General features: G+C 34.0%; 1 protein-coding gene across 1 annotated transcript; it reads left to right on the top strand.

Moving 5' to 3' along the window:
• Positions 1-1230: 1230 nt before the first annotated feature.
• On the top strand, positions 1231-18775 carry Mys45A (SDA1 domain containing protein Mys45A). Its single transcript, XM_071596387.1, has 17 exons — positions 1231-1396; positions 1472-1576; positions 3203-3301; positions 3386-3568; positions 3835-3900; positions 5206-5298; positions 5747-5821; positions 8286-8387; positions 9455-9524; positions 9597-9758; positions 10817-10875; positions 12557-12633; positions 12717-12891; positions 15574-16193; positions 16418-16502; positions 17505-17660; positions 18663-18775. The coding sequence occupies exons 1-17, from the start codon at positions 1310-1312 to the stop codon at positions 18705-18707; spliced, it is 2259 nt and encodes a 752-aa protein (XP_071452488.1). The 5' UTR covers positions 1231-1309; the 3' UTR covers positions 18708-18775.
• Positions 18776-19310: the final 535 nt, after the last annotated feature.

Raw genomic sequence — 19310 nt, 5'->3', positions numbered from 1 at the left:
ATTCAAAAAATTAATTTTTTTTCCCCCCCTCCATTTCATTGTTCTAACCGTTTGCGGTATTTAAATATTTCAATTATTTTCAGTTTTTTACTATTGTTAGTCTTATTTTCAGTTAATTATTTAATTTTATAATTTTTATCGATTTACTGTTTCTATTTTCTCCAATATCCCCCACCCATCCTTTGCCCATTTATAAGAGTACGGCTGGGGTGAACTCTTCCCATTATATTTATACGGCCGTAGTTACCGTTCGCTTTGTATATATTTATCATGTTCATATTATTGTAATGACTGCACAGAGTTTGCTTGCAACAGATTTCTAATTTGAAATCAATGCTTATTCCTAGTTCTTACTAAGCATCGCATTGACCGTTTTATAAAGTACTTAGATAATGCCTTTCACCGCATCATTTATCATGTGTGTGTTCATTACTTGGCTTCTGGTGTTTGAGAGTTTATAATGATTCACAAATGTCCAGAGAAAAATGTTTTAGTAAAATTAAATACCTTAGTCAAAAAGCAACGAAATTATGTGAGGCACTTGCTCTGTAATGACAAATAATGATGTTAGAATGTAATGTTAGATGTACTGAAATGGGAGAGTTTGAAAAATAGAAGAAAAAGGAGTAGGTTAGGCGCGATGCATAGAATTGTTAAAAAGGACGAAGCGTGGGAAGATTTATGGCAAGGGATAGAAAAGCCTAACTTTAAGGGAAAAAACGACCATAGCCACAAAATAAAAATAAGGACTCAAAAAACCAATAAGAAAAAATACTCTTTTTTAAATAGAACCATTATTGATTGGAACCAGCTACCTGGAGGTTTGTTTGAGCCCTTTCCATCCAATTTTAGAAGTTTTAAGTTGAAATGCAAAGTAGCCACTGGGTAATAAACTTCACTGTAGTTTTGAAAATATTGTTTGTATGTGATGTGGACGGCATTTTGTATGTGATGTGGAAGTGTCATTATGTAAAAATATTTTGTCTCTTATCTGTTTTTATGTGTTCGTATGTAATTTTCGTTGTTAGTAGTTATCTTTGACCTAACCTGACCGTTGCCACCAGGAAATTCGCCTGATTGCAACGTAATTGTGTAAATAAATAAAAAATAAGAATTTTCATTCGTTTGGATTTGAGCGGTTGCGACTATCGTACTCCGCTGCAATACTTTTCAGCACTTCGATTTATATCGAAACTAACGTTTAACGGAATCGATAGAACCTCACGTGGATTAGTTGTACTGTCTTTAAACATGCGTTGATTAATATATTTTGGTTATATTATAGTATTTGAGTTCTGATTAATGCATAATGGTGCGTCATAATAATCGTTTGCCCAGCAATCTCCCCCAGCTTCAGAATCTTGTGAAAAGAGATCCGCAGTCATATAAAGATGAAGTATGTGTAGGTTTGTGTTTTTCAGTGTAAAAGTTGATTTCGTTCGTTCATGCAACAAATTGTTTTTCTTGGCAGTTCGTCCAGCAGCATCGTCATTTTCAATCAACCCTTGAAGTATTTCGCCTCAAGCCAGATCAATATAACAAAAACTTGGACGACTTGGTGATGTTTTTAGCACAGGTACAAAAACGTATTTCTTGAGTTTATGTGTGTAATTTCTTCGTGTACTCATTTCTTATCGTGATTGCATTAAACTGCAGTCGATATGAAATGCTAACATATGAGCGACATTGTGTATAAGTGTATATTTGATCTCATAAGGAAGTGACAAAAGTTAAACTAAATCAGAAGATCTCGGTGGAATTGTACTTAGAGGACTTGACTGTTTTTAGGTAAACTTCAACATCAAGGCCTATTCTCTGCGTTATGTGAGATGTAAAGGTAATCATTGCTTCAAAAATAATTTGTGCACTTTTTAGTTAAAATTCTCGCAGTAGAAATGATTTTATAATATATTTTGTATTTGAATTTTCCAAAATTGTTACTTTTATTTAATTATATCTAGAATGGCATCAGGATTTCCAACAAAAAATTGTATTTCATGGGATGTTTTGCGATACGTTATTATGGAAAAAAGTGCATGTTATATGCCGTAAATATGACAATTGGGATAGCAATGAGAAAGTGGAATAAATCATTCTTATACCTGACCTATTAACCAGGCATAATTTTTACAGTTGTTGGTACAAACGTTCAAATATCCAAATCCTGCAATGAGCTTCCCTGAAGATAATTCATGCAGACAGGGTAATCCATTTCAAGGTTTTCGGTTTTTTCATAAATATTGTTCAATTTTATTTTACCTCTGTAGTTAACGTTTAGAGGCATACATTTATTAGATTTTACAACTAGCTGTAGTAGTTCCTGGGAAAATTGAATTGAAACAGCGTGGTAACGTAATCAAAAACCAAAGTAATGAACTCAAGGATTGAATTTATTTGTTATGGCACAACCCAGCTGTTTGAAATTGGAGCATTAATTAAGGGAGGCTGGTGCATTTCTCTCTATTGCCTTAAGATTCCCATTAAGATCTGGTTGCTGAAAAATAGCACAACTTAAGTGAAGCTGAGGGATCTCAGAGGTGTCATCCATGATCAAACCTGGAACCTCAAATCACTATCTTAGCGCGAGGACTGCTGGCTCTTTGGCCTGTACATTTAGAGTAGCCAATTCAGTATTAGCCAATAAAAATACAAAATTATTAAATCCATAGGTATCTATGGTTGAATACTAGAAAGTAGGTTGTTTATGAAAGTTGGACATAATAAGTATGAACCTGAAATCGGTCAATTTAAAGGCTATTCACATAAAGTTACCATCAATGGAAGGGATAGTCTAGTGAAATATGTTGGTTGAGGTTGGTACAGGATCTAGGTATTCTGACATCACACAGTAAGAACCTGAATAATTCATTACAAACTTGCCAGAATTTGCAGAAAGACAATAATTAACTTTTATATTTATATCATGTGGAAAGGTGAACTAGCCAATATTGTGGAGTCAAATAATTGGGAGAAGGTAGAGGATAAGTTTAGTAGTAATATTGGTTTGGTGAACCTTTTTGATTAGCATTAAACTCTGAGGAGAGGAAAAATGATAAAAATATGTTTTACTTCAGGCATCCATTTAATCTTAAAGTAGCAGAGCGAGTGCCTTAATAGTGTTAAGTTTGCTCATTGAAGGTAACTGTGGAATTACTTTTGTTCTGTTTACAAAATATTTTTTTAATGGCTTACTTTTTTTCAGGTTTCACATTGTTACCCTGTTTTATTGGAATCCTATCCTCAACAGCTGATGGACATTCTGCAGTCTCATCATACAGTGTTAGATAGTAACATGCGAATGGTACGGGAGGTTCTTTTGAATTTAATGTTGGTAACACTTTATTGATGATTAATTCAAATGTAATCTTTTCTTTTTAATTTGCAGTCATTTTGTAGGGCTCTCATTCTGCTCCGCAACAAAGGTCTCCTAACGCCAACGTCCTTGCTGTCATTGTTTTTTTCATTATTGCGATGTCAGGACAAAGGTTTACGCCGCTTCCTTAAGAATCACATTGTGTCTGATATATTCAATACTAATGTGAAACACAAAGATGCCCGTCTTAATGCTGTAAGTTAACAATTATTTCATGTTGATCCTAATTCCATATTTTTGAGAAAAGCTGAATGAATCATTTGGCATATCAAATTATTAGCCCTTTTAAGATTATGTGGGTATGCAAATTATAATTAAAATTGGCATGTGAAGGCATGCATGTATAAAAACATGGAACTTGCCCTGTTATTCTTCTATCCTTTTAAGTGTTCCTTATGAATATGTTTAGCCATGCTTAATTGTTTCCAATATAGTTAATTTTGTGATTTTAATTTGTACAGGCATTGCAGAACTTCATGTTTGGCATGCTCAAAGACAGCAATGCCAAAGCAGCAAAAATGTCTGTTGTAAGTAAAACCTGGGTTATTTGTTCATAAAATATCATAAATCTAATATTATTTTTAATGTAATATTGTGATATATATTCTACGTATTGACTTTAATGCTCTCTCCTTGCTAGTTTGAGCAGAAACTTCAGAATGAAGGCTTAAATTTAACCATGATATTAAAATCTAGTCCCTACAGTAGTAGTATCCACCTTAAGAAAATGCAGTGAAGAAATCTTAATCTTTGAAATCACTATTATTATTCTTTTTAAATAAACCCAAATTAGTCATGAAGTTAAAGAGTAATCATACTCCAGGTAATAAAAAATAACTATAGCCTTTTTCCAGACTATAATAAATGAGTCATTTTTGACTGCCAAGTTATCTTCCAAAGCAAAATCAAGGCAATATTTGAGGAGAAGATAACTCTATGAGTCAAAACGCACATTCTTCTTCCAACTTATTTTGTAAAAAAAGTGCTATAATTCTTCTTTTAATTATGAATTCCTTCCGTCAAATCAAGCTGAAACTGTGAACCTCACGATATATTTTATCTGTCAAATATTTTCTGTTTTTCAGAATTTATATACAATATTCGAACTATCAATGTTCATTTCCCTTCTTCATTATGTGTTCTACCTTATGAATATGTTAAAATTTAAGTTTATTGAGTTCATATACTAAGAAATTGTCTATAAACAGTGATGAAAATATTAAACTGAAAGTTTTGTCTTGAAATTGCTTAATAATTTTTGTAGGTCCAGCCTTTAGGTTAGAATGCTATGAGAAACATTGCTTGTGCATACCTTTTCTTAGGTATGAAGTTTTTAAATTTGTTCATGAGGAGTACAATATGGGATCACCAGACCAATTTTCATATTATTCCCTCTGGTATATTCATTACACTCTGGACAGACATTGTAGCTCATCTTTTTGAATCATGGCCAAAATTTCAAAAAAGTGCATTGACTCTCCGATATGAATGGCTTCTTGAAGGATATCTGATATGAATCACTTCTACAAAGTGACGCCTCAAACCATTCTATTCATAAAGTTACCCACAGTTCTTTGGGTTTGTCAAAAGCCCTAAACAATAATAGAATGGCTTCAGTGAAACTGGTGATGAATGAGGTTATGAGAGATGGCCTACGAAAAAAGCCTCGTCATATTTGAAAGAGTGGGGAGAATAATTGGTGAGAAAGATTGCAGGTGGCTCTCTTCATCCTCTCTCAATGGATCTCTCACAAATGTGACTAATTAGTGAGTCAAACTATTGTTTGAAAATTACTAGTCCAATGTTCATGTTTGATTATTTTATGTTTGCAGGACATAATGATAGAATTGTATAAGAAAAATACATGGAATGATGCCAAGTCAGTTAATGTGATTGCAACAGCCCTTTTTTCTAAAGTAACCAAGGTAAGATTCTGTTTGCTCTGATACGTCTTATTGTAAACTTATTCGTGGGTGGTTGAAATTGATTTTAAAATTTCTTTCCTGAAATGGTTGGAGTAATTATGCATTTGAAAAGTTTTAATTAAGCCATTAGGTTGCATTTAAGAACCTCATGAAGTATTAAATGAAATGGCTCAACCTTAATTTGATGGAAATTATGCATTTAGTCATGGTACAGGTAACTTTGTACTGTTCATCTCCTTTATTGCAATCACTTTGCAGATGTTGAGGCTGGGGTTTGATAATAAATAATTAATGGAAAGAAATTTTCATAAGATATTTCTACCAAACTCTAAATTATTCATAATACTCTTTAAAAATATAAATTAAAATTGAAAAGTATGAAAGAAATCCAAAATTTATATGTTGTTTTGAAAATAAATGCATTCCTATTTATGTCATCCTTGTTTAGGTGATGGTTGCAGCATTAAAATTCTTTGTAGGCACTGACCCTACAGAGAAAAACTCCGATGAAAGTGACTCGGATGTGAGTATTTTGTCCTTTATTTATGTCTTACTATGCATCATCATCTCATGAAACAAATTTATCACATTTTCATGTGATTGTGATTCACTTCATGTACGCAGTTGATTAATAAGCATGAATATGCATTTGCGGTTTTGAAAAGAATTTAAGTACTCATGGAAGTTCATCAGGATACCCAATAATGTGGAAAACTAGGAAATTTTATGTGTATACAGTGGACCCCTGCTTAATGATCGCACAAACATATACTTTTTCGAATTTATTGTTTTCTTTGTGATAGTTAAAATTATCCCATCCCCCAAAAAAACCTGAGTGTAAGATGATGCCTCGATAACTGAACTGGCTGAAACACACTGCCGGACATGAGAGATCCAGGTTTGAATACCGCTCAAGACAAATGATTTTTACACTTTGAAGTTGTTCCATTAAAATGCATATTAGTCGATGACTCCATTGAAAGTTACTGTCGTGACATCTCCCACAGTTCGTTGAATGAGATAAATTTATACTAATTAGTAACACCAGTAATTTTTACATCTTTTCTATCTGAAAGTGTCATAGAAACTTATTGATCTGGAATGGAAACCTTTAGAATCCCAGAAATTCATCATCACTCCAAGTCATTTCTAAAGTTATTTTCACTGTGGTTGTCCTTTCCTAATCCGCAATGTCATTCTCACGTCAGTCTGGCACATTACAAATTTTGCATTCTCAAAAGACATCATGATAGTCTCCCTTTTAACTTTCCGCCAAACTTTTTCAATCGCAACTGCTAGAAATGGACAGCAGTTTTATTCTTCCCATCAAATTCCAAAGAAACTGTGGGAGAAGCTGCAACAGTAAATTTTAACGGAGTCATCCACTAATGTGCATTTCAATGCAACAATTTCAGAGTGTAAAAATCATTCGCCTTGACTTTTCAGAGTTTTTCAAAATTTCAGAGTTTAAGAGGACGCCTCGGTAGCTTAAGAGGCTAAAACACTCGACCAGATATTGAGGGATCTGGGTTTGAATCCCAGTCAAGGCGAATGATTTTTACACTCTGAAATTCTTCCCATCAATGCGAGGTCTTGAGTTGTTTCCTTATAACCTTTCTTTTGTACTCAATTGGCAGTTTGTGTATTATTGTAGATCTGGTCCATATGCACAGACCATTCCTTTTTATGAATCTCTCACACCATGACATCCCAGAAAAATGGCAATAAACATACCTAATGTTTATTTTCTTGCTTCAATTAAAGTCAGTTTGTTAAAGCAGTAATCCCATTCTTCTTGTGATTTATTATCTAGTTCTTGATGTGTTCCTTGTACAATTGTTTTGCTCACATCTCTGCATTTACTTAGCCCACCCTCTGCTCCCTCTATTCTCATATCATCTTCTCAAACAGGGGTGGTCCAAAATGCATTTCAGCTCCCTTGTTTTCATGTTCTGAAGTGTAATTCACTACTAAAAGTTTAAATGCAATATCAATCAAATGTGTGACAATATTCTCTGAAGATCCCACGAAGTCATTTTAAATTTGTTTGCGACTATTCTGTTATTATTTTGATATTATCAAAGTTACCATTTTCTATGCCTTTATGACATTCTAATAGTACCCAAGGTTGAATACTTTTAGACTCCCAAGTTTATTGGGAGAGATACAATTATGTATGTGTTGGCAGAGGGGGGACATCCCTGTTAGTCTAATGAGTATAAGTTTCACAGTGGCACCGCATGTGAGATAAAACTACATGCACTACATTGTGTGCGTTTACAATTTATATGGGACTTTTTTTAGGAAGTACTTCCTACGAAATATTAAGACTTTTGCTTACTGTTGACTCAAAGTAGTGATATTATCAAAATTTGTAATAAAGGCAACCATTTTTTATGTCTGATGTGAGAACAAATACTTGATAGTAAGTATTCTTCTGGTAATCAGTTTGTACTTCTAGGTCAAAGCTGTATTCGTACACCCCTAGGCCATAAGACAGGCTGATTTTAGAAGACATCCGGTAGTAAAAATAGTACATATAGGCCAGGATTTGCAGTAATTGAAGACTTTTTTTAGACCTGTGAAATAAAACTATATGAGTGGTAAAAGATCTGATCATACTGCCTCCTTGATGTTTAATGAAAATAAATGATTAATCAAATGCCAATATAATTGTTACTCATACTTTTTGTTGATGCTTCTCTGTGCAATTTATTTATATTCTGAGAAATTTGTAAAACATTTTAAATTTTAGTATTCAATCAATTTTTGATGAAAAGAAAATAAAAATTACAGTTGTACTGTCTTCATTCAGTTTCAGATATAAATATGGGAATGTAACTATTGTGGCAATGCACACATAAACTCATTCATCTCAATGCATGGGAATTACGTCTCTGCCATCTGTTTTCATATGCTTGATTCTATTCCTTTGATTGCAGCAATACTGTTTGTAACTCATATGTGATATTTATGTCTGTTTTTAGGATGAAGAAGTTTCAGCCAGAGAAATAATCAAGTCCAACAAAGTGAACAAAAAGAGCCGTAAAAGAGGAAAACAGTTGAAGAAGGCGAAGCAAGTCCTTGGAGTATGTAATATCATTAATTTATAATATTTATTTTTATAGTAACCTTGAAAAAACTAATGACATAGTTTTCCAATGCTGTTCATTTACAATTGGCTTCTGAAGTTTTTAATGACTAAATATTAGGGATTCTGGACATAATAAAGGAATAGATGTGTTATCCTATATCTAAATATTAAAATACCAAATAATTTTAAATTTAGCAAAAAAAATTGCTATATGGCATCAAAATTGATATGATGTACATACAAAGAATGTATGACTTTGGTGATTGTCTGAGTAGTATTTGACTCGAGGATTGAGAGAGAACTATAATTCTTTGCATTGGTATACTTGTGGAACTGGAAGGGTAAAAAGTGAATTCACTCTCAGTCATATAGCAGTGAGAATGTAAATTGTGACGATCAAATCAAACCAATTACCAGCAGTTGGTGAACAAGTTCATTTTATTCTCACTGATCTGGTATCAAAAGTATAAAAGTTCTATCAACAGTGTGATTCTCAGCTCAATAGCTGCTTGCATAGATCGTGGCAATCAAACTGAGAACCGTGCATTGCACAGTGATTCTTAATATATTGGAAAAGTGCTATAATTTATATTGGTCTTTATTATGGTTCCCTTCCATCACATCGACCTGAATCCATGTATATGAAATACCAGTTAAATATTTACACAAATTTAACTTTTCGCAATCACAAATTTTACTTTTCATTTACTTTGCATAAGAACTCATGTTTTAATGAACATCATTTTGTTTTGGTCTCTTCTATTATTGCCAAAAGTCTTTAGAAATGCACTGGTGTGGCAAGAATCAGGAAAAGATAAAAATAATAGATTTGATTTCATTCGGTGTTGGGCAGGTCCTTGACGTGTGATATTATTTCATTCACAATGAAAAGTGAAGTTGTCTGCCACCCATTGAATGCCAACATAATGAACACTTTCACCTTTTCCCAACTCTCCGGTATGCAGGTGACTGCCTTCATACTCTTGGAAATAGTGCTACAATTGGGTAGCATCTGTAAATAGTTGTCAGTTAAATCTTAGTTTCTATTTTATCTTTCCCCAGAGTAAAAAGAAGAAAAATGCTGCACCTTCTTTCAATTTCTCAGCCCTACATCTAATCCATGACCCTCAAGGTAAGTTTCTATACAAATGCCAATAATTAATTGTGGTTTCATATATATAAAGGCAATTTTTTTCGCTCATAGGTATTGCTGAGAAATTATTTCAGAGACTGGAAAAGACAAATGAGAGGTTTGAGGTAAAGCTGATGACATTGGATGTCATTTCCAGACTAATTGGCCTACATCAACTCTTCTTGTTCAACTATTATCCCTATATTCAACGTTTCATGCAGCCTCATCAAAGAGGTAGGACAATAATGTTCATCCAAATTTACTTAGCATGATGTAATAAACCCTAAGTTTCCTGTGGTAGCTCAATAGCCACCACAGTTACCAGAGTTTCTTGTGCAGTTTGTATTCGCGACTCTATGGATGTACCCCTCCCCTGCCATGCAACATGCCAGTTGCTTGCAGGGTATCGTGTAGCTGGTCTAAAATATGATGTATCCAAGATGTAGATAGGATAAAAATATAAAAATAATTTGTTTCATGAATATGCCTGTAAAATTAATGTTGAATCAAGTGCCAGGCATGTTGATGTAAAATCACAATGTATTGGATAGTTGATGAAAATGTAGGCCTGCTGTAACTCATCTACAACATAGGAGGTTGAGGGGACCACCTCATTTTACAGGAACTCCCCATTCAAACCAAATAATAAATTATTATCCCTTTTTTTATTGAATGACTTTTTTAAATGTTCACTATTAGACGTAACTATCTACGAGTAATTATATCTTTGATGAGTTTAGCATAATAGGTATGTAAAATTGTATCCAATGATTCATTCAAACTATATGAAAAGAAAATACCATCATGACGTTTGGCTGCTTGGCAAGTTAATTTGACTTTCCGATATTAACAGTTAATACAATTACGTGTGTGAGAAACTCTTTAAGATCAAAGGAGAGCTAAATTATTATCTATTCTTATTGTTTTTTAATCATTGAACAAGAGTATGTAAAGACTATTTCTCAACCTGTCCAGAAATCACCCTTGGGTGAAAAGTTTCAAAATCAGGCCTTGCAGTAAAGCTCCATGTGTTAAATTTCTGTACAAAGCTAGTAAACTCAAGTGAAATGGCTCTCAAATGGGAAACAAATCTGAATAGTATTACTTAATTCATCCATTCCATTTAAAAATACTAATTTATGGGATATCTTAAAAAAATAATGTATGCTTAAAATACTGTGATAATGACGAGATATTGGATTATTTGAATGCCAATGGGTTTTTTGTGAACTTTAGTGTCGTTAATAGTCATAGCAATTCCCTTTTTAATATATTTTTCTTTCTCTATGCAGAGGTGACCCGAATTCTCCAGTTTGCTGCACAATCTGCTCATGAGCTTGTTCCTCCCGATGTAAGATATTTTAATGTTTGATAGGCATAATAAATGTGATAAAAATTGTAAATTGAATCGTAAGCTTATATATTGATCAATTTGTGTAAATATTTGGGTAATAGTTCTAATTTAACTAATGATAGGCTATAATAGCTACTTTGTAATATTAGATTTCCCATTAACAAGTTATGGTGCAACATTGGATATATGTTGGTGCTGTGTAAATTTTCTGCTTTGAGCATTTAATTCCAAAGGTCCCATTCTCATCTAAATTATTTTAGTAGTTCATTTGATCACAATTTTTGCTTACATTTGAATTAAAATATGCTCTATTTGTTTAGTTACCTATTCTCATAATTTTACTAATGGTTTCACTAAGTGCTGTTGATGAATGTCTCAAATAATTTGATATCAGTTATTTAAAGATAAATTTGAAATGTCAAAATGTTTTTGGATGAAAAATTCTGATTGAATATTTGTGAAACGCTATTTTTATTCTCTGGGCTGATAGTGCACTTATTCATTAACATAAATTGAATTACTCATTACCAGAGGGTTACCCTGTTAAACACAGGGTATCTTTAAGGATTAAATCCTGTTTGCACAATTTTTTTGTGATTACCACATCCTGTGTTAAGCAGATGATGACTGATCTCCAAATTGCTGTGTTGCCATTATAGTTCTGATATTAGTGGCATCCAGGAGAAGATTTTTCCGGTTAATTAAGGTTAAAAGTTAGTTTTACCTATCAATCTCAGAAGAATTGGTAGCAAAAAAAAATTGTTAAATGTTTAATTCAGGAATATGGGTATTTTGCTAGAGTGAAAATCCGACAGAAAGCACAAAAATATTAGTAAAAGTATAAGGAATAATTGAACTTATTTATTAAACAATATGGAGTTTCAGTTTAAATGTTAGTTAAAATTACCTCAGTAACATCCGGACGCTTGGCTCGTTTTGGCAAATAGTGAACTGTACAGTAAAACCTCAATATTTTGATCCCACATATTTCGAAGCTAATAACAGTTCTTAATACCAATCATAAGGCTTTATGCATATCGATATGGATGAATCAAAATGCATCTTCAATGTAATTTAGTCATAATTTGGTCATGGGACTGTTAAATGTATTGTTATTTTGAAATTTTTCCCAAAACATTTTGTAATGTGAAGTATTTGTAATATGAAACAACTTCCATATTCATTATTTACACTTTGCTATTGTAGTTGTATTAAACTTTTTTTTTTAATCCTTGGTCTCCATAAGTTCTCTGTATAATGGAAAACTCTTTTCCTAGTAATCAGGAGAGAAGAATTCAGAAATTATTTTATGTAGGACCCAGACTTGATGACCTTTGTGTTACACAAACATATTTTAGACATGTACAGTACCTGAAAGTCTCTACCAGGTTACAGAGGAGAAAATTAAGAAATTTTGGGCTTGGAATTCAAGACTCATAATTACAGTCTCTCTGTTTTTTGGGGAAAGGGGAGTGATCTTTGTGTTGAAGCAAAATGGCCTCCCAAAAAGTGTCTCTATCTTCACAATCTCTCTCTTCTTCAATCTAGGAAGTGACTTTTTGTCATATGTCAAATTTATTGCTGTTCCATGTTGTCAATTGTTAATATTTATTTAGTAATTAGTATCTCTATTTGTTGGCATTGAAATTGAGGATAGTTTGTGTACTTTTACTTTTAGATAATTGAACCAGTTCTCAAGACTTTGGTTAACAATTTTGTTACTGAAAGAAACTCATCAGATGTCATTGCTGTAGGGTATGTATTATGGCATTTGAAACTTTTTAAGCCTATTTTTAATCCTGCATGTTAATAAATTGATTTCCTTTCTCTATTTTAAGGTTGAATGCAATGCGTGAGATTTGTATAAGATGTCCACTTTCCATGCCTGCATATCTTCTGCAAGACCTTGTGTTGTATAGGAATTACAGGGAGAGAAGTGTGGCTATGGCTGCTCGGTCACTCATCTCACTCTTTCGTGTCGCCAATCCAGACCTTTTAAAGAAAAGAGATAGGGTATGTATTTGAGGTTATATCATTTGTTATCCTGGGGAATGCGGTAAAAAATGGAGCTGAAATCCTAAATTATTTCACTTACTCTGCTATCATTTCTCATTGTTTCTGTAAGAGTAAGTAGCTAGTGTGTGTTTGTTTCATTTATTATTAATTAACTGAGTTACGTGGAACTCTTTTGTAATTCTTGGTCTCATTATCTCTCTGGTTATCACCAGGAGTTTTAAATTTTGAACACAAAAGGTAATATCTCTCAGTAAACGAATGTATATTTTTGTGATATTTTAAGTGAATATTAATGAGAGTTAAGTGAAAGAATGAAATCTCTGCACACTGCTCATAGCACACTTTTTTTTTAAATCGCCTTTTACCATCTGAACATGTTTTAAGAAACCCAAATAGCCCACAGTTCATAGACACTTGTTTCTGTGTATGCCAATTTCACTAGCACATCTTTTTCATCCCCTGCACTTATTACGTACATAGATGCACTTCATTTTGCATGAAAAATGAAGGGCATCTGATTGTGTTTTGCAGAAAATTCAACTGATTTCTTTGATAGTACTATTGATAATAAGTGCTAATTAGGATTACTCAAAATATCTTTTAATACCATATTACAGTAATAATTTAGCTCTTAATATTTCAACCCCCCTTAATTCCTTCCAAATTGCCTATTATTTTCCTCCTGCCACCTCATTTTCCCACCATTTTCCCCTCTGTCACCATTTTCAGCATCTCATTGCCTTTCAGAATATCCTTCATTGAATTGTCCGGTCTTCTTCAAATTTTTTCCCTCAGCTGTCTCTCTTTTTTCCCTGATCTTGCCTAGAACTTGTTTTCGGTTTTGGTTGATTACTATTCTGTTCATGTCATTTTTTCCATTCTTTGCTACATCCTCTCCACACATCTCCAAGGCTTTTTCTTATTATTATCTTTATTATTATTTTTGGTATTCTACCTTTTAAGGTAAGTTTTGGATGGATACAGACTGAACAGCGATAAATTTATTTGCCTCTCCTTATATTACATAACCTGAAATGAGACATAACACTAAACCCATCTTCAGTTCTTACTTCCTTCCTCCCTTCATTCTTTTTAACTTGCTTATTCTCTTTTCTCCCCCTATGTAACTTCATGTTCCACCCTTCTATTTAACAGTCTTCAACTTCCCATCACTAAACAATGTTATATGTCCATATTTCATGGCGCCTTTGGATTTATCCCAGAAATCCCCTCTCCTCTCTAGCCAGGCCTAGTACGTCTTAATTTGTTTTCCTTTCTGTCCATTTCATGTTTCTCATCCTTTCCCTCATCTATATTTCAGAAGCTTCCAAACTACACCTAACATCTTGCTCAAATGTCCATTTTTCCATGCTGTACAAATCCATGCTCCACATCTAAGTTATATTTTTCTGTTTATAATACATAAATTATTTATTATTATTATTCGTAATCTATCTGTTCAGATAGGTTTTTGGTGGACACAAGTTACCAAACGTTATAGTGAAAATTTTCTCATCTCTCTTAACAAAACACAACCTGACATCCAACATTGCAATAAGCCCCTTTTAGTTATGAATATTTCCTTCCATCAATACATCCAATATTTGTATCCTATTCCTACCACTTCCTCATTTACCTAACGTTCTCCCTTCTATCACAGCCTTCCACATCCTATTGCCAATCAAATTGCTGTGCATCCATCTTTCTTGCATCTTGTTGATTTCTCCCAACAATCCTCTCTCTCCTCCTCCATGTAACCTAGCACTTCCTCATTTGTTTTCCTTTCTGTCTGCTTCAACTTTTGCCCCCTTCTTAGCACTCACATTTGAAAATCAGCTTCAAATCCACGCCTATCGTCGTGTTTCATTAACTATGTTTCTATGCCATGCGTAATTATGCTCCATATCAAAGTTTTAATGAGCCTTTTCTTAACATCGTTAGTCAACCTCCCTTAAGATAAATTCCTTCCTCCTTGCGAAAGCTTCTTTCAGCATACATGCATATGCCTAATGCAATTCGCCATCTTGTCTATACTACTTGGGCCATTTTGGTCTAGAACACTTCTGAGATTGGTGAAATGTTGCACCTGCTCTAGTTTTTTCTTGACTATTTTAATGTTTAATTTAACCTTTCTCAAAAACTGCATTACCTTCATTTTGTTTGTATTTATTCTAATCTCATATCTTTCGCATTGACTTTCCAATGCACTCGGCAGAGTTTGCAACCCCTTTGCTGACTGACAAACTGAAGCTTGATCTTCTACAAACCTAAATGGTTTTATGAATTCCCCACCGACTTTCATTTCTATCCCCAGTTCTTCCCATGCCGTTAAGTAATTCCTCCACATAAACTAAACATGCCTCTTAAACTAATTCCTCCATGGAAAGCTGTGTGAAAACAAGTGATGATGGACACGCCTGCCTCACTCCTCTTCCCAACACTACTGATCTGCACTTTCCATTTGCCACTTGCGCCCAAGTAGTCTGAGACATGTAGAGGTTGCAGGATAAGTCTTCTATCCCTTTAATCTACTCCTATTTTTTCAAAACATTTATTAATTCTACCAAATTCACTCTGCGAAATGCCTTTTGGAAATCTACAAAAAAGACATGTACACAATATGTATAATCTGTTAATTATGTTCTGATTATAGCACTTAATTGGGTTCAATTTCCACAGGGCCGACCCACCGAAGCCAGCTTGGAGTTGAAGGTCAAGCAGTATGGTGAGGTAGATGCCAAGGATTACATACCAGGTGCTGAGGTGCTACTGAAAGAGGAAGGAGAAGGGAAGGAAGGGGACGAAGGGGATGGTAGCGATGATAGTGAGTGGGAGGATGTTACCCACTCATCGGATGGAGAAGAGGAAGTGGAAGGTAGTGACGAGGAGGAGGAGGCAGGCAGCGAAGAGAAAGAGGAGGGTAGCAGTGAAGAGGAAGGAGGAGAGGAGGGTGACAGTGAGGTAGAGGAGAGTGAAGGAGAGGATGAAAATGGTGAGGACAATGGTGGTTGTGCAGAGGTGGAAGTGGGTGAAGGTGGCTATGAAGGAAGGACAGAGGTGGTCGTCAAAAAGTCAGGGAAGAAGAAAGGGAAGGCCTCAACAAAAGAGGACGTTGATGAGCAGAAGGACAAAGTGGTGGAAGCATCAGCCATTAGCGTTTCACGTATACTTTCGGATGCTGATTTCAAGCGCATTGAGGTGGCACGACTCAAGAAGGAGATGACAGTTGCACGCAAGGGGAAGAAGCGTAGTCGTACCTCTGTGGAAATGGAAGATGCAAAGACTTTGCAGAAAAACAGGTTAGTCAGAAGTCCTCCTGGAAAATGATGGGAATTCGTCTCTCCAAAAATTTTTCTTTGAAACAAACTTGAAAATTTATGCACATTAAGTTTTGATTCAAATGTTTGAAATTTCTGGATTTGAGTTGCTTGACCAACATTTTTGGCCGAGTTTTTCTATTAAGTCACATTTGGCATTATGTGGAATGGTATGTATGCATGTAATTCTTTCAATTTGATTTCAGAGCTGAACTAGTTTCACTTGGAGATATAGAAAATATTTTCAAAAAGAAAAGACATGACAAAGAAGCAAGGCTGGAGACAGTAAGGGTAAGTAAAAAATGAAAACTTTAAAATGAGTTCAGGATGTCTTGTAGGTTATTCTAAAGTTGAACCAGTATGTTAATCTGTTTTGTGTTATTTTGTCTGAAATCATTTTCATTGGAATGAATCGAGGTCATTTGAATAAATGCAGAAATACAGTGGAACCTTGCTTAAGCATCTCTAGTGAGTAATTCACCAAATGAGAGTGAGGATGATTTTATATGCAAAAGTTGGGTGAAATAGTTGATGAAGAATTAAAAGGGGTTGAAGTTATAATTTTTAGTGCCAAAAAATAGCTTTAAAGTATATTTGCTTTCCATGTAATTTTAATAAAATTTACTCAATCACAATGGGACTAAGTTCTAATCCTTTAAGCTGAATTGATAAACTTTGGTTTGAATAAATACCATGAGCATGGTAAGTAATTAATTCAGAATTACTAGAGTTAACTAGTGCATATGTAGTTTGTGTGAACACTTGCAGGGGCTGCTAGTAATAATTTTCTCTTGGTAAATCATTGCTGACATCTTTGCCGGTCAGGGAAAAATATCTTCCATGTCATAATTCTTACTCCTCTCATTTGGACAAATAAAATGCTCTTTAAACGTGTTAGTCACTTGACTCATTTCCCCCAAAATTATTTAATCTCAATTTTAAAATTAATCTTTTAGTCTTCATTTCAATTGGTTTTCTTACTTAGTGAAATTTTTATGGGATATTTCTTTTAGAATATTGATATGTTCACTTGGCACTGCAATATGGTTTTGGTATCTTCATATCTAACATCACTTGGTACCGACATAAACCTAATGTGGGTCTTTTTTATTTCACTGTTAACAGTAAGCAGGCTTCAATATTCACAATTTCATGCTGTTTTGCATTTCTCAAGTTGTAACATGTATGCGACTAAAATCAAATCATCTATAGGAACTAATTAAATATTGAAGCTGAGGCTTCACTGTACAGCATTAATTTTTTTTCATCATGTTTTTCCTTTGCTGTTTTCAGAAAGGGCAGGAAGATAGAGTTAAATTTGGTTTCCAGGATCGAAGGCAAAATCCATTTTCAAGTAAAACTAATCAGGAAAAAAGGAAAAATAAGAACTTTATGATGGTCAAACATAAAGTATTTAAGAAGCAGAAGAGGTCATTCAGGGATAAACAGGTTGGTGAAGATCTATTGATATAAATATTTGGGAATTCTTTGTATCCTAGGGTTTTAGAGGTCATTCAGGGATAAACAGGTTGGTGAAGATCTATTGAAATAAATATTTGGGAATTCTATGTATCCTAGGGTTTTATCTTCATTTTGTTTGGACTTATTCTCCCTCATAGAGAACTCTTAAAGAAAATGATTCATGTTAATGAAAGCGTTTTATCCCTGTTAAAAATGTTAGTTTATACTTCTGGTATGAGCTATTTATGGCCTCTGTTGCACATATTATTTGAGGTATGTTGCATCTATTGAAGTAAAAGACTAATGCATCTCCTCAGATTTATTAAATGTTCTTTGACCATGTTCACAGCAATGAGGCATCACCTGGCAACCTTATGGAGCATACTATGCTAATGTAAATCAGTGTCTTTAGGGAAGGTACATTAATTTGTAAGATTATTGGAAGGGAAAGGACATTTGGGAGGAGAGTGAAATAATATTTTCTTCTTGTGCTTTGAAATTTCTCCTGTCCTACCCTGAACACTTCATCTTCATTTTGTCTCAGATTCCTTCTTATATGACCATTGCTTCTAACTTTATTTAAAAGATGTTGGTCTATACTTATCCTTCTTTCTTACTCTATTCAAGCAAGCCTATCATAATTCAATCATGACTAACCTTCCTTTCTGGCTCCCCTCAAAAAGCTCCTCGTGCCCTAATCCTTGCTTTCCTATGTGCATGAATTTGGTTTTCAAAAAGTTGCCAGGTGATTCCTTGTTAAGGTGAAACTGGTCGTAGTTGTAAACTTAGGAAAAGCAAAGGTTTTCAGTTCAATGGATGTCCATTACTTCCTCCTAGTTGTGCCTATAACTTATAAAATATTGAGTACTCTTTTGCCTTCCTTAAAATCATTCTTTCATAACTAAATTCGATTGTTTCAGTTCATTTTTGCATATGTACCTTCACTTGTACTGGTAAACATAATTCTCCAATTGATCTGATTACTTTCAGGCTGCTCTTCGAAACCACCTCCTGAAGCAATGTCGAATGAAATGAAAATGTACTCTCTTCCATTTTGTATGAATTGTACATGTCTTGTAAATATAATGAAAGGAAATTTTCACTTTGCAAAGGATTGCATGTTGGTTTTATTTACCATATATTTTTTATAAATGTATAACTTAGTGTTGAGGGAACAGTGTGTTTGGGTTGTTTTGTGCAGTATTAAGATTGGGCTTATGTTTTGTGGAATTTTTGGGGGTCCTTTCCTCTTTATATTGTGTTGCCGAGTTCTCTTTCCTTTAAATATACCAGCAAATATCAGTTTAAAAACTAATTAAACTGAAGACCAGGATGGTTTATCTAGTCATAAACACTTCCAATGTCATAACCATGAACCTCATGTTCACACAGCCAGCTCAGAATAGGCATTAACTGTAGCAGTTCAGCACATGGGAGCTCTAAAGGCAATTAGCATGCAGACTGCAAGTGTCATCTCTTATCATATGTAGAAAGTAAAGCTCCTGATTTTGACAGTTCATTACTATTCTGCCTTATGTACTCAAAATTTAAGGCATAATATTTTTCTTTTTACCAACAGTAGTACAGTGCTGGATCATTAATTTTGAAGTGACTAAATGTGAACCTCACAGTCAAATT

The sequence above is a fragment of the Hetaerina americana genome, unplaced genomic scaffold, assembly GCF_022747635.1.
Source record: "Hetaerina americana unplaced genomic scaffold, ioHetAmer1.1.p SCAF_8, whole genome shotgun sequence".
NCBI lineage: Eukaryota > Metazoa > Arthropoda > Insecta > Odonata > Calopterygidae > Hetaerina > Hetaerina americana.
Note: the sequence above shows the minus strand (reverse complement) of the source record. Positions and strands in the feature narration are given on the sequence as shown.

Bases quoted from the DNA above. Each gene is read 5' to 3' on its own strand.
- Mys45A (XM_071596387.1), top strand. From the start codon at position 1,310: ATGGTGCGTCATAATAATCGTTTGCCCAGCAATCTCCCCCAGCTTCAG. The intron at 3,901-5,205 runs GTAAGTAAAACC...TTATGTTTGCAG, and splicing joins AAGCAGCAAAAATGTCTGTT to GACATAATGATAGAATTGTA. The intron at 17,661-18,662 runs GTTGGTGAAGAT...GATTACTTTCAG, and splicing joins GGTCATTCAGGGATAAACAG to GCTGCTCTTCGAAACCACCT.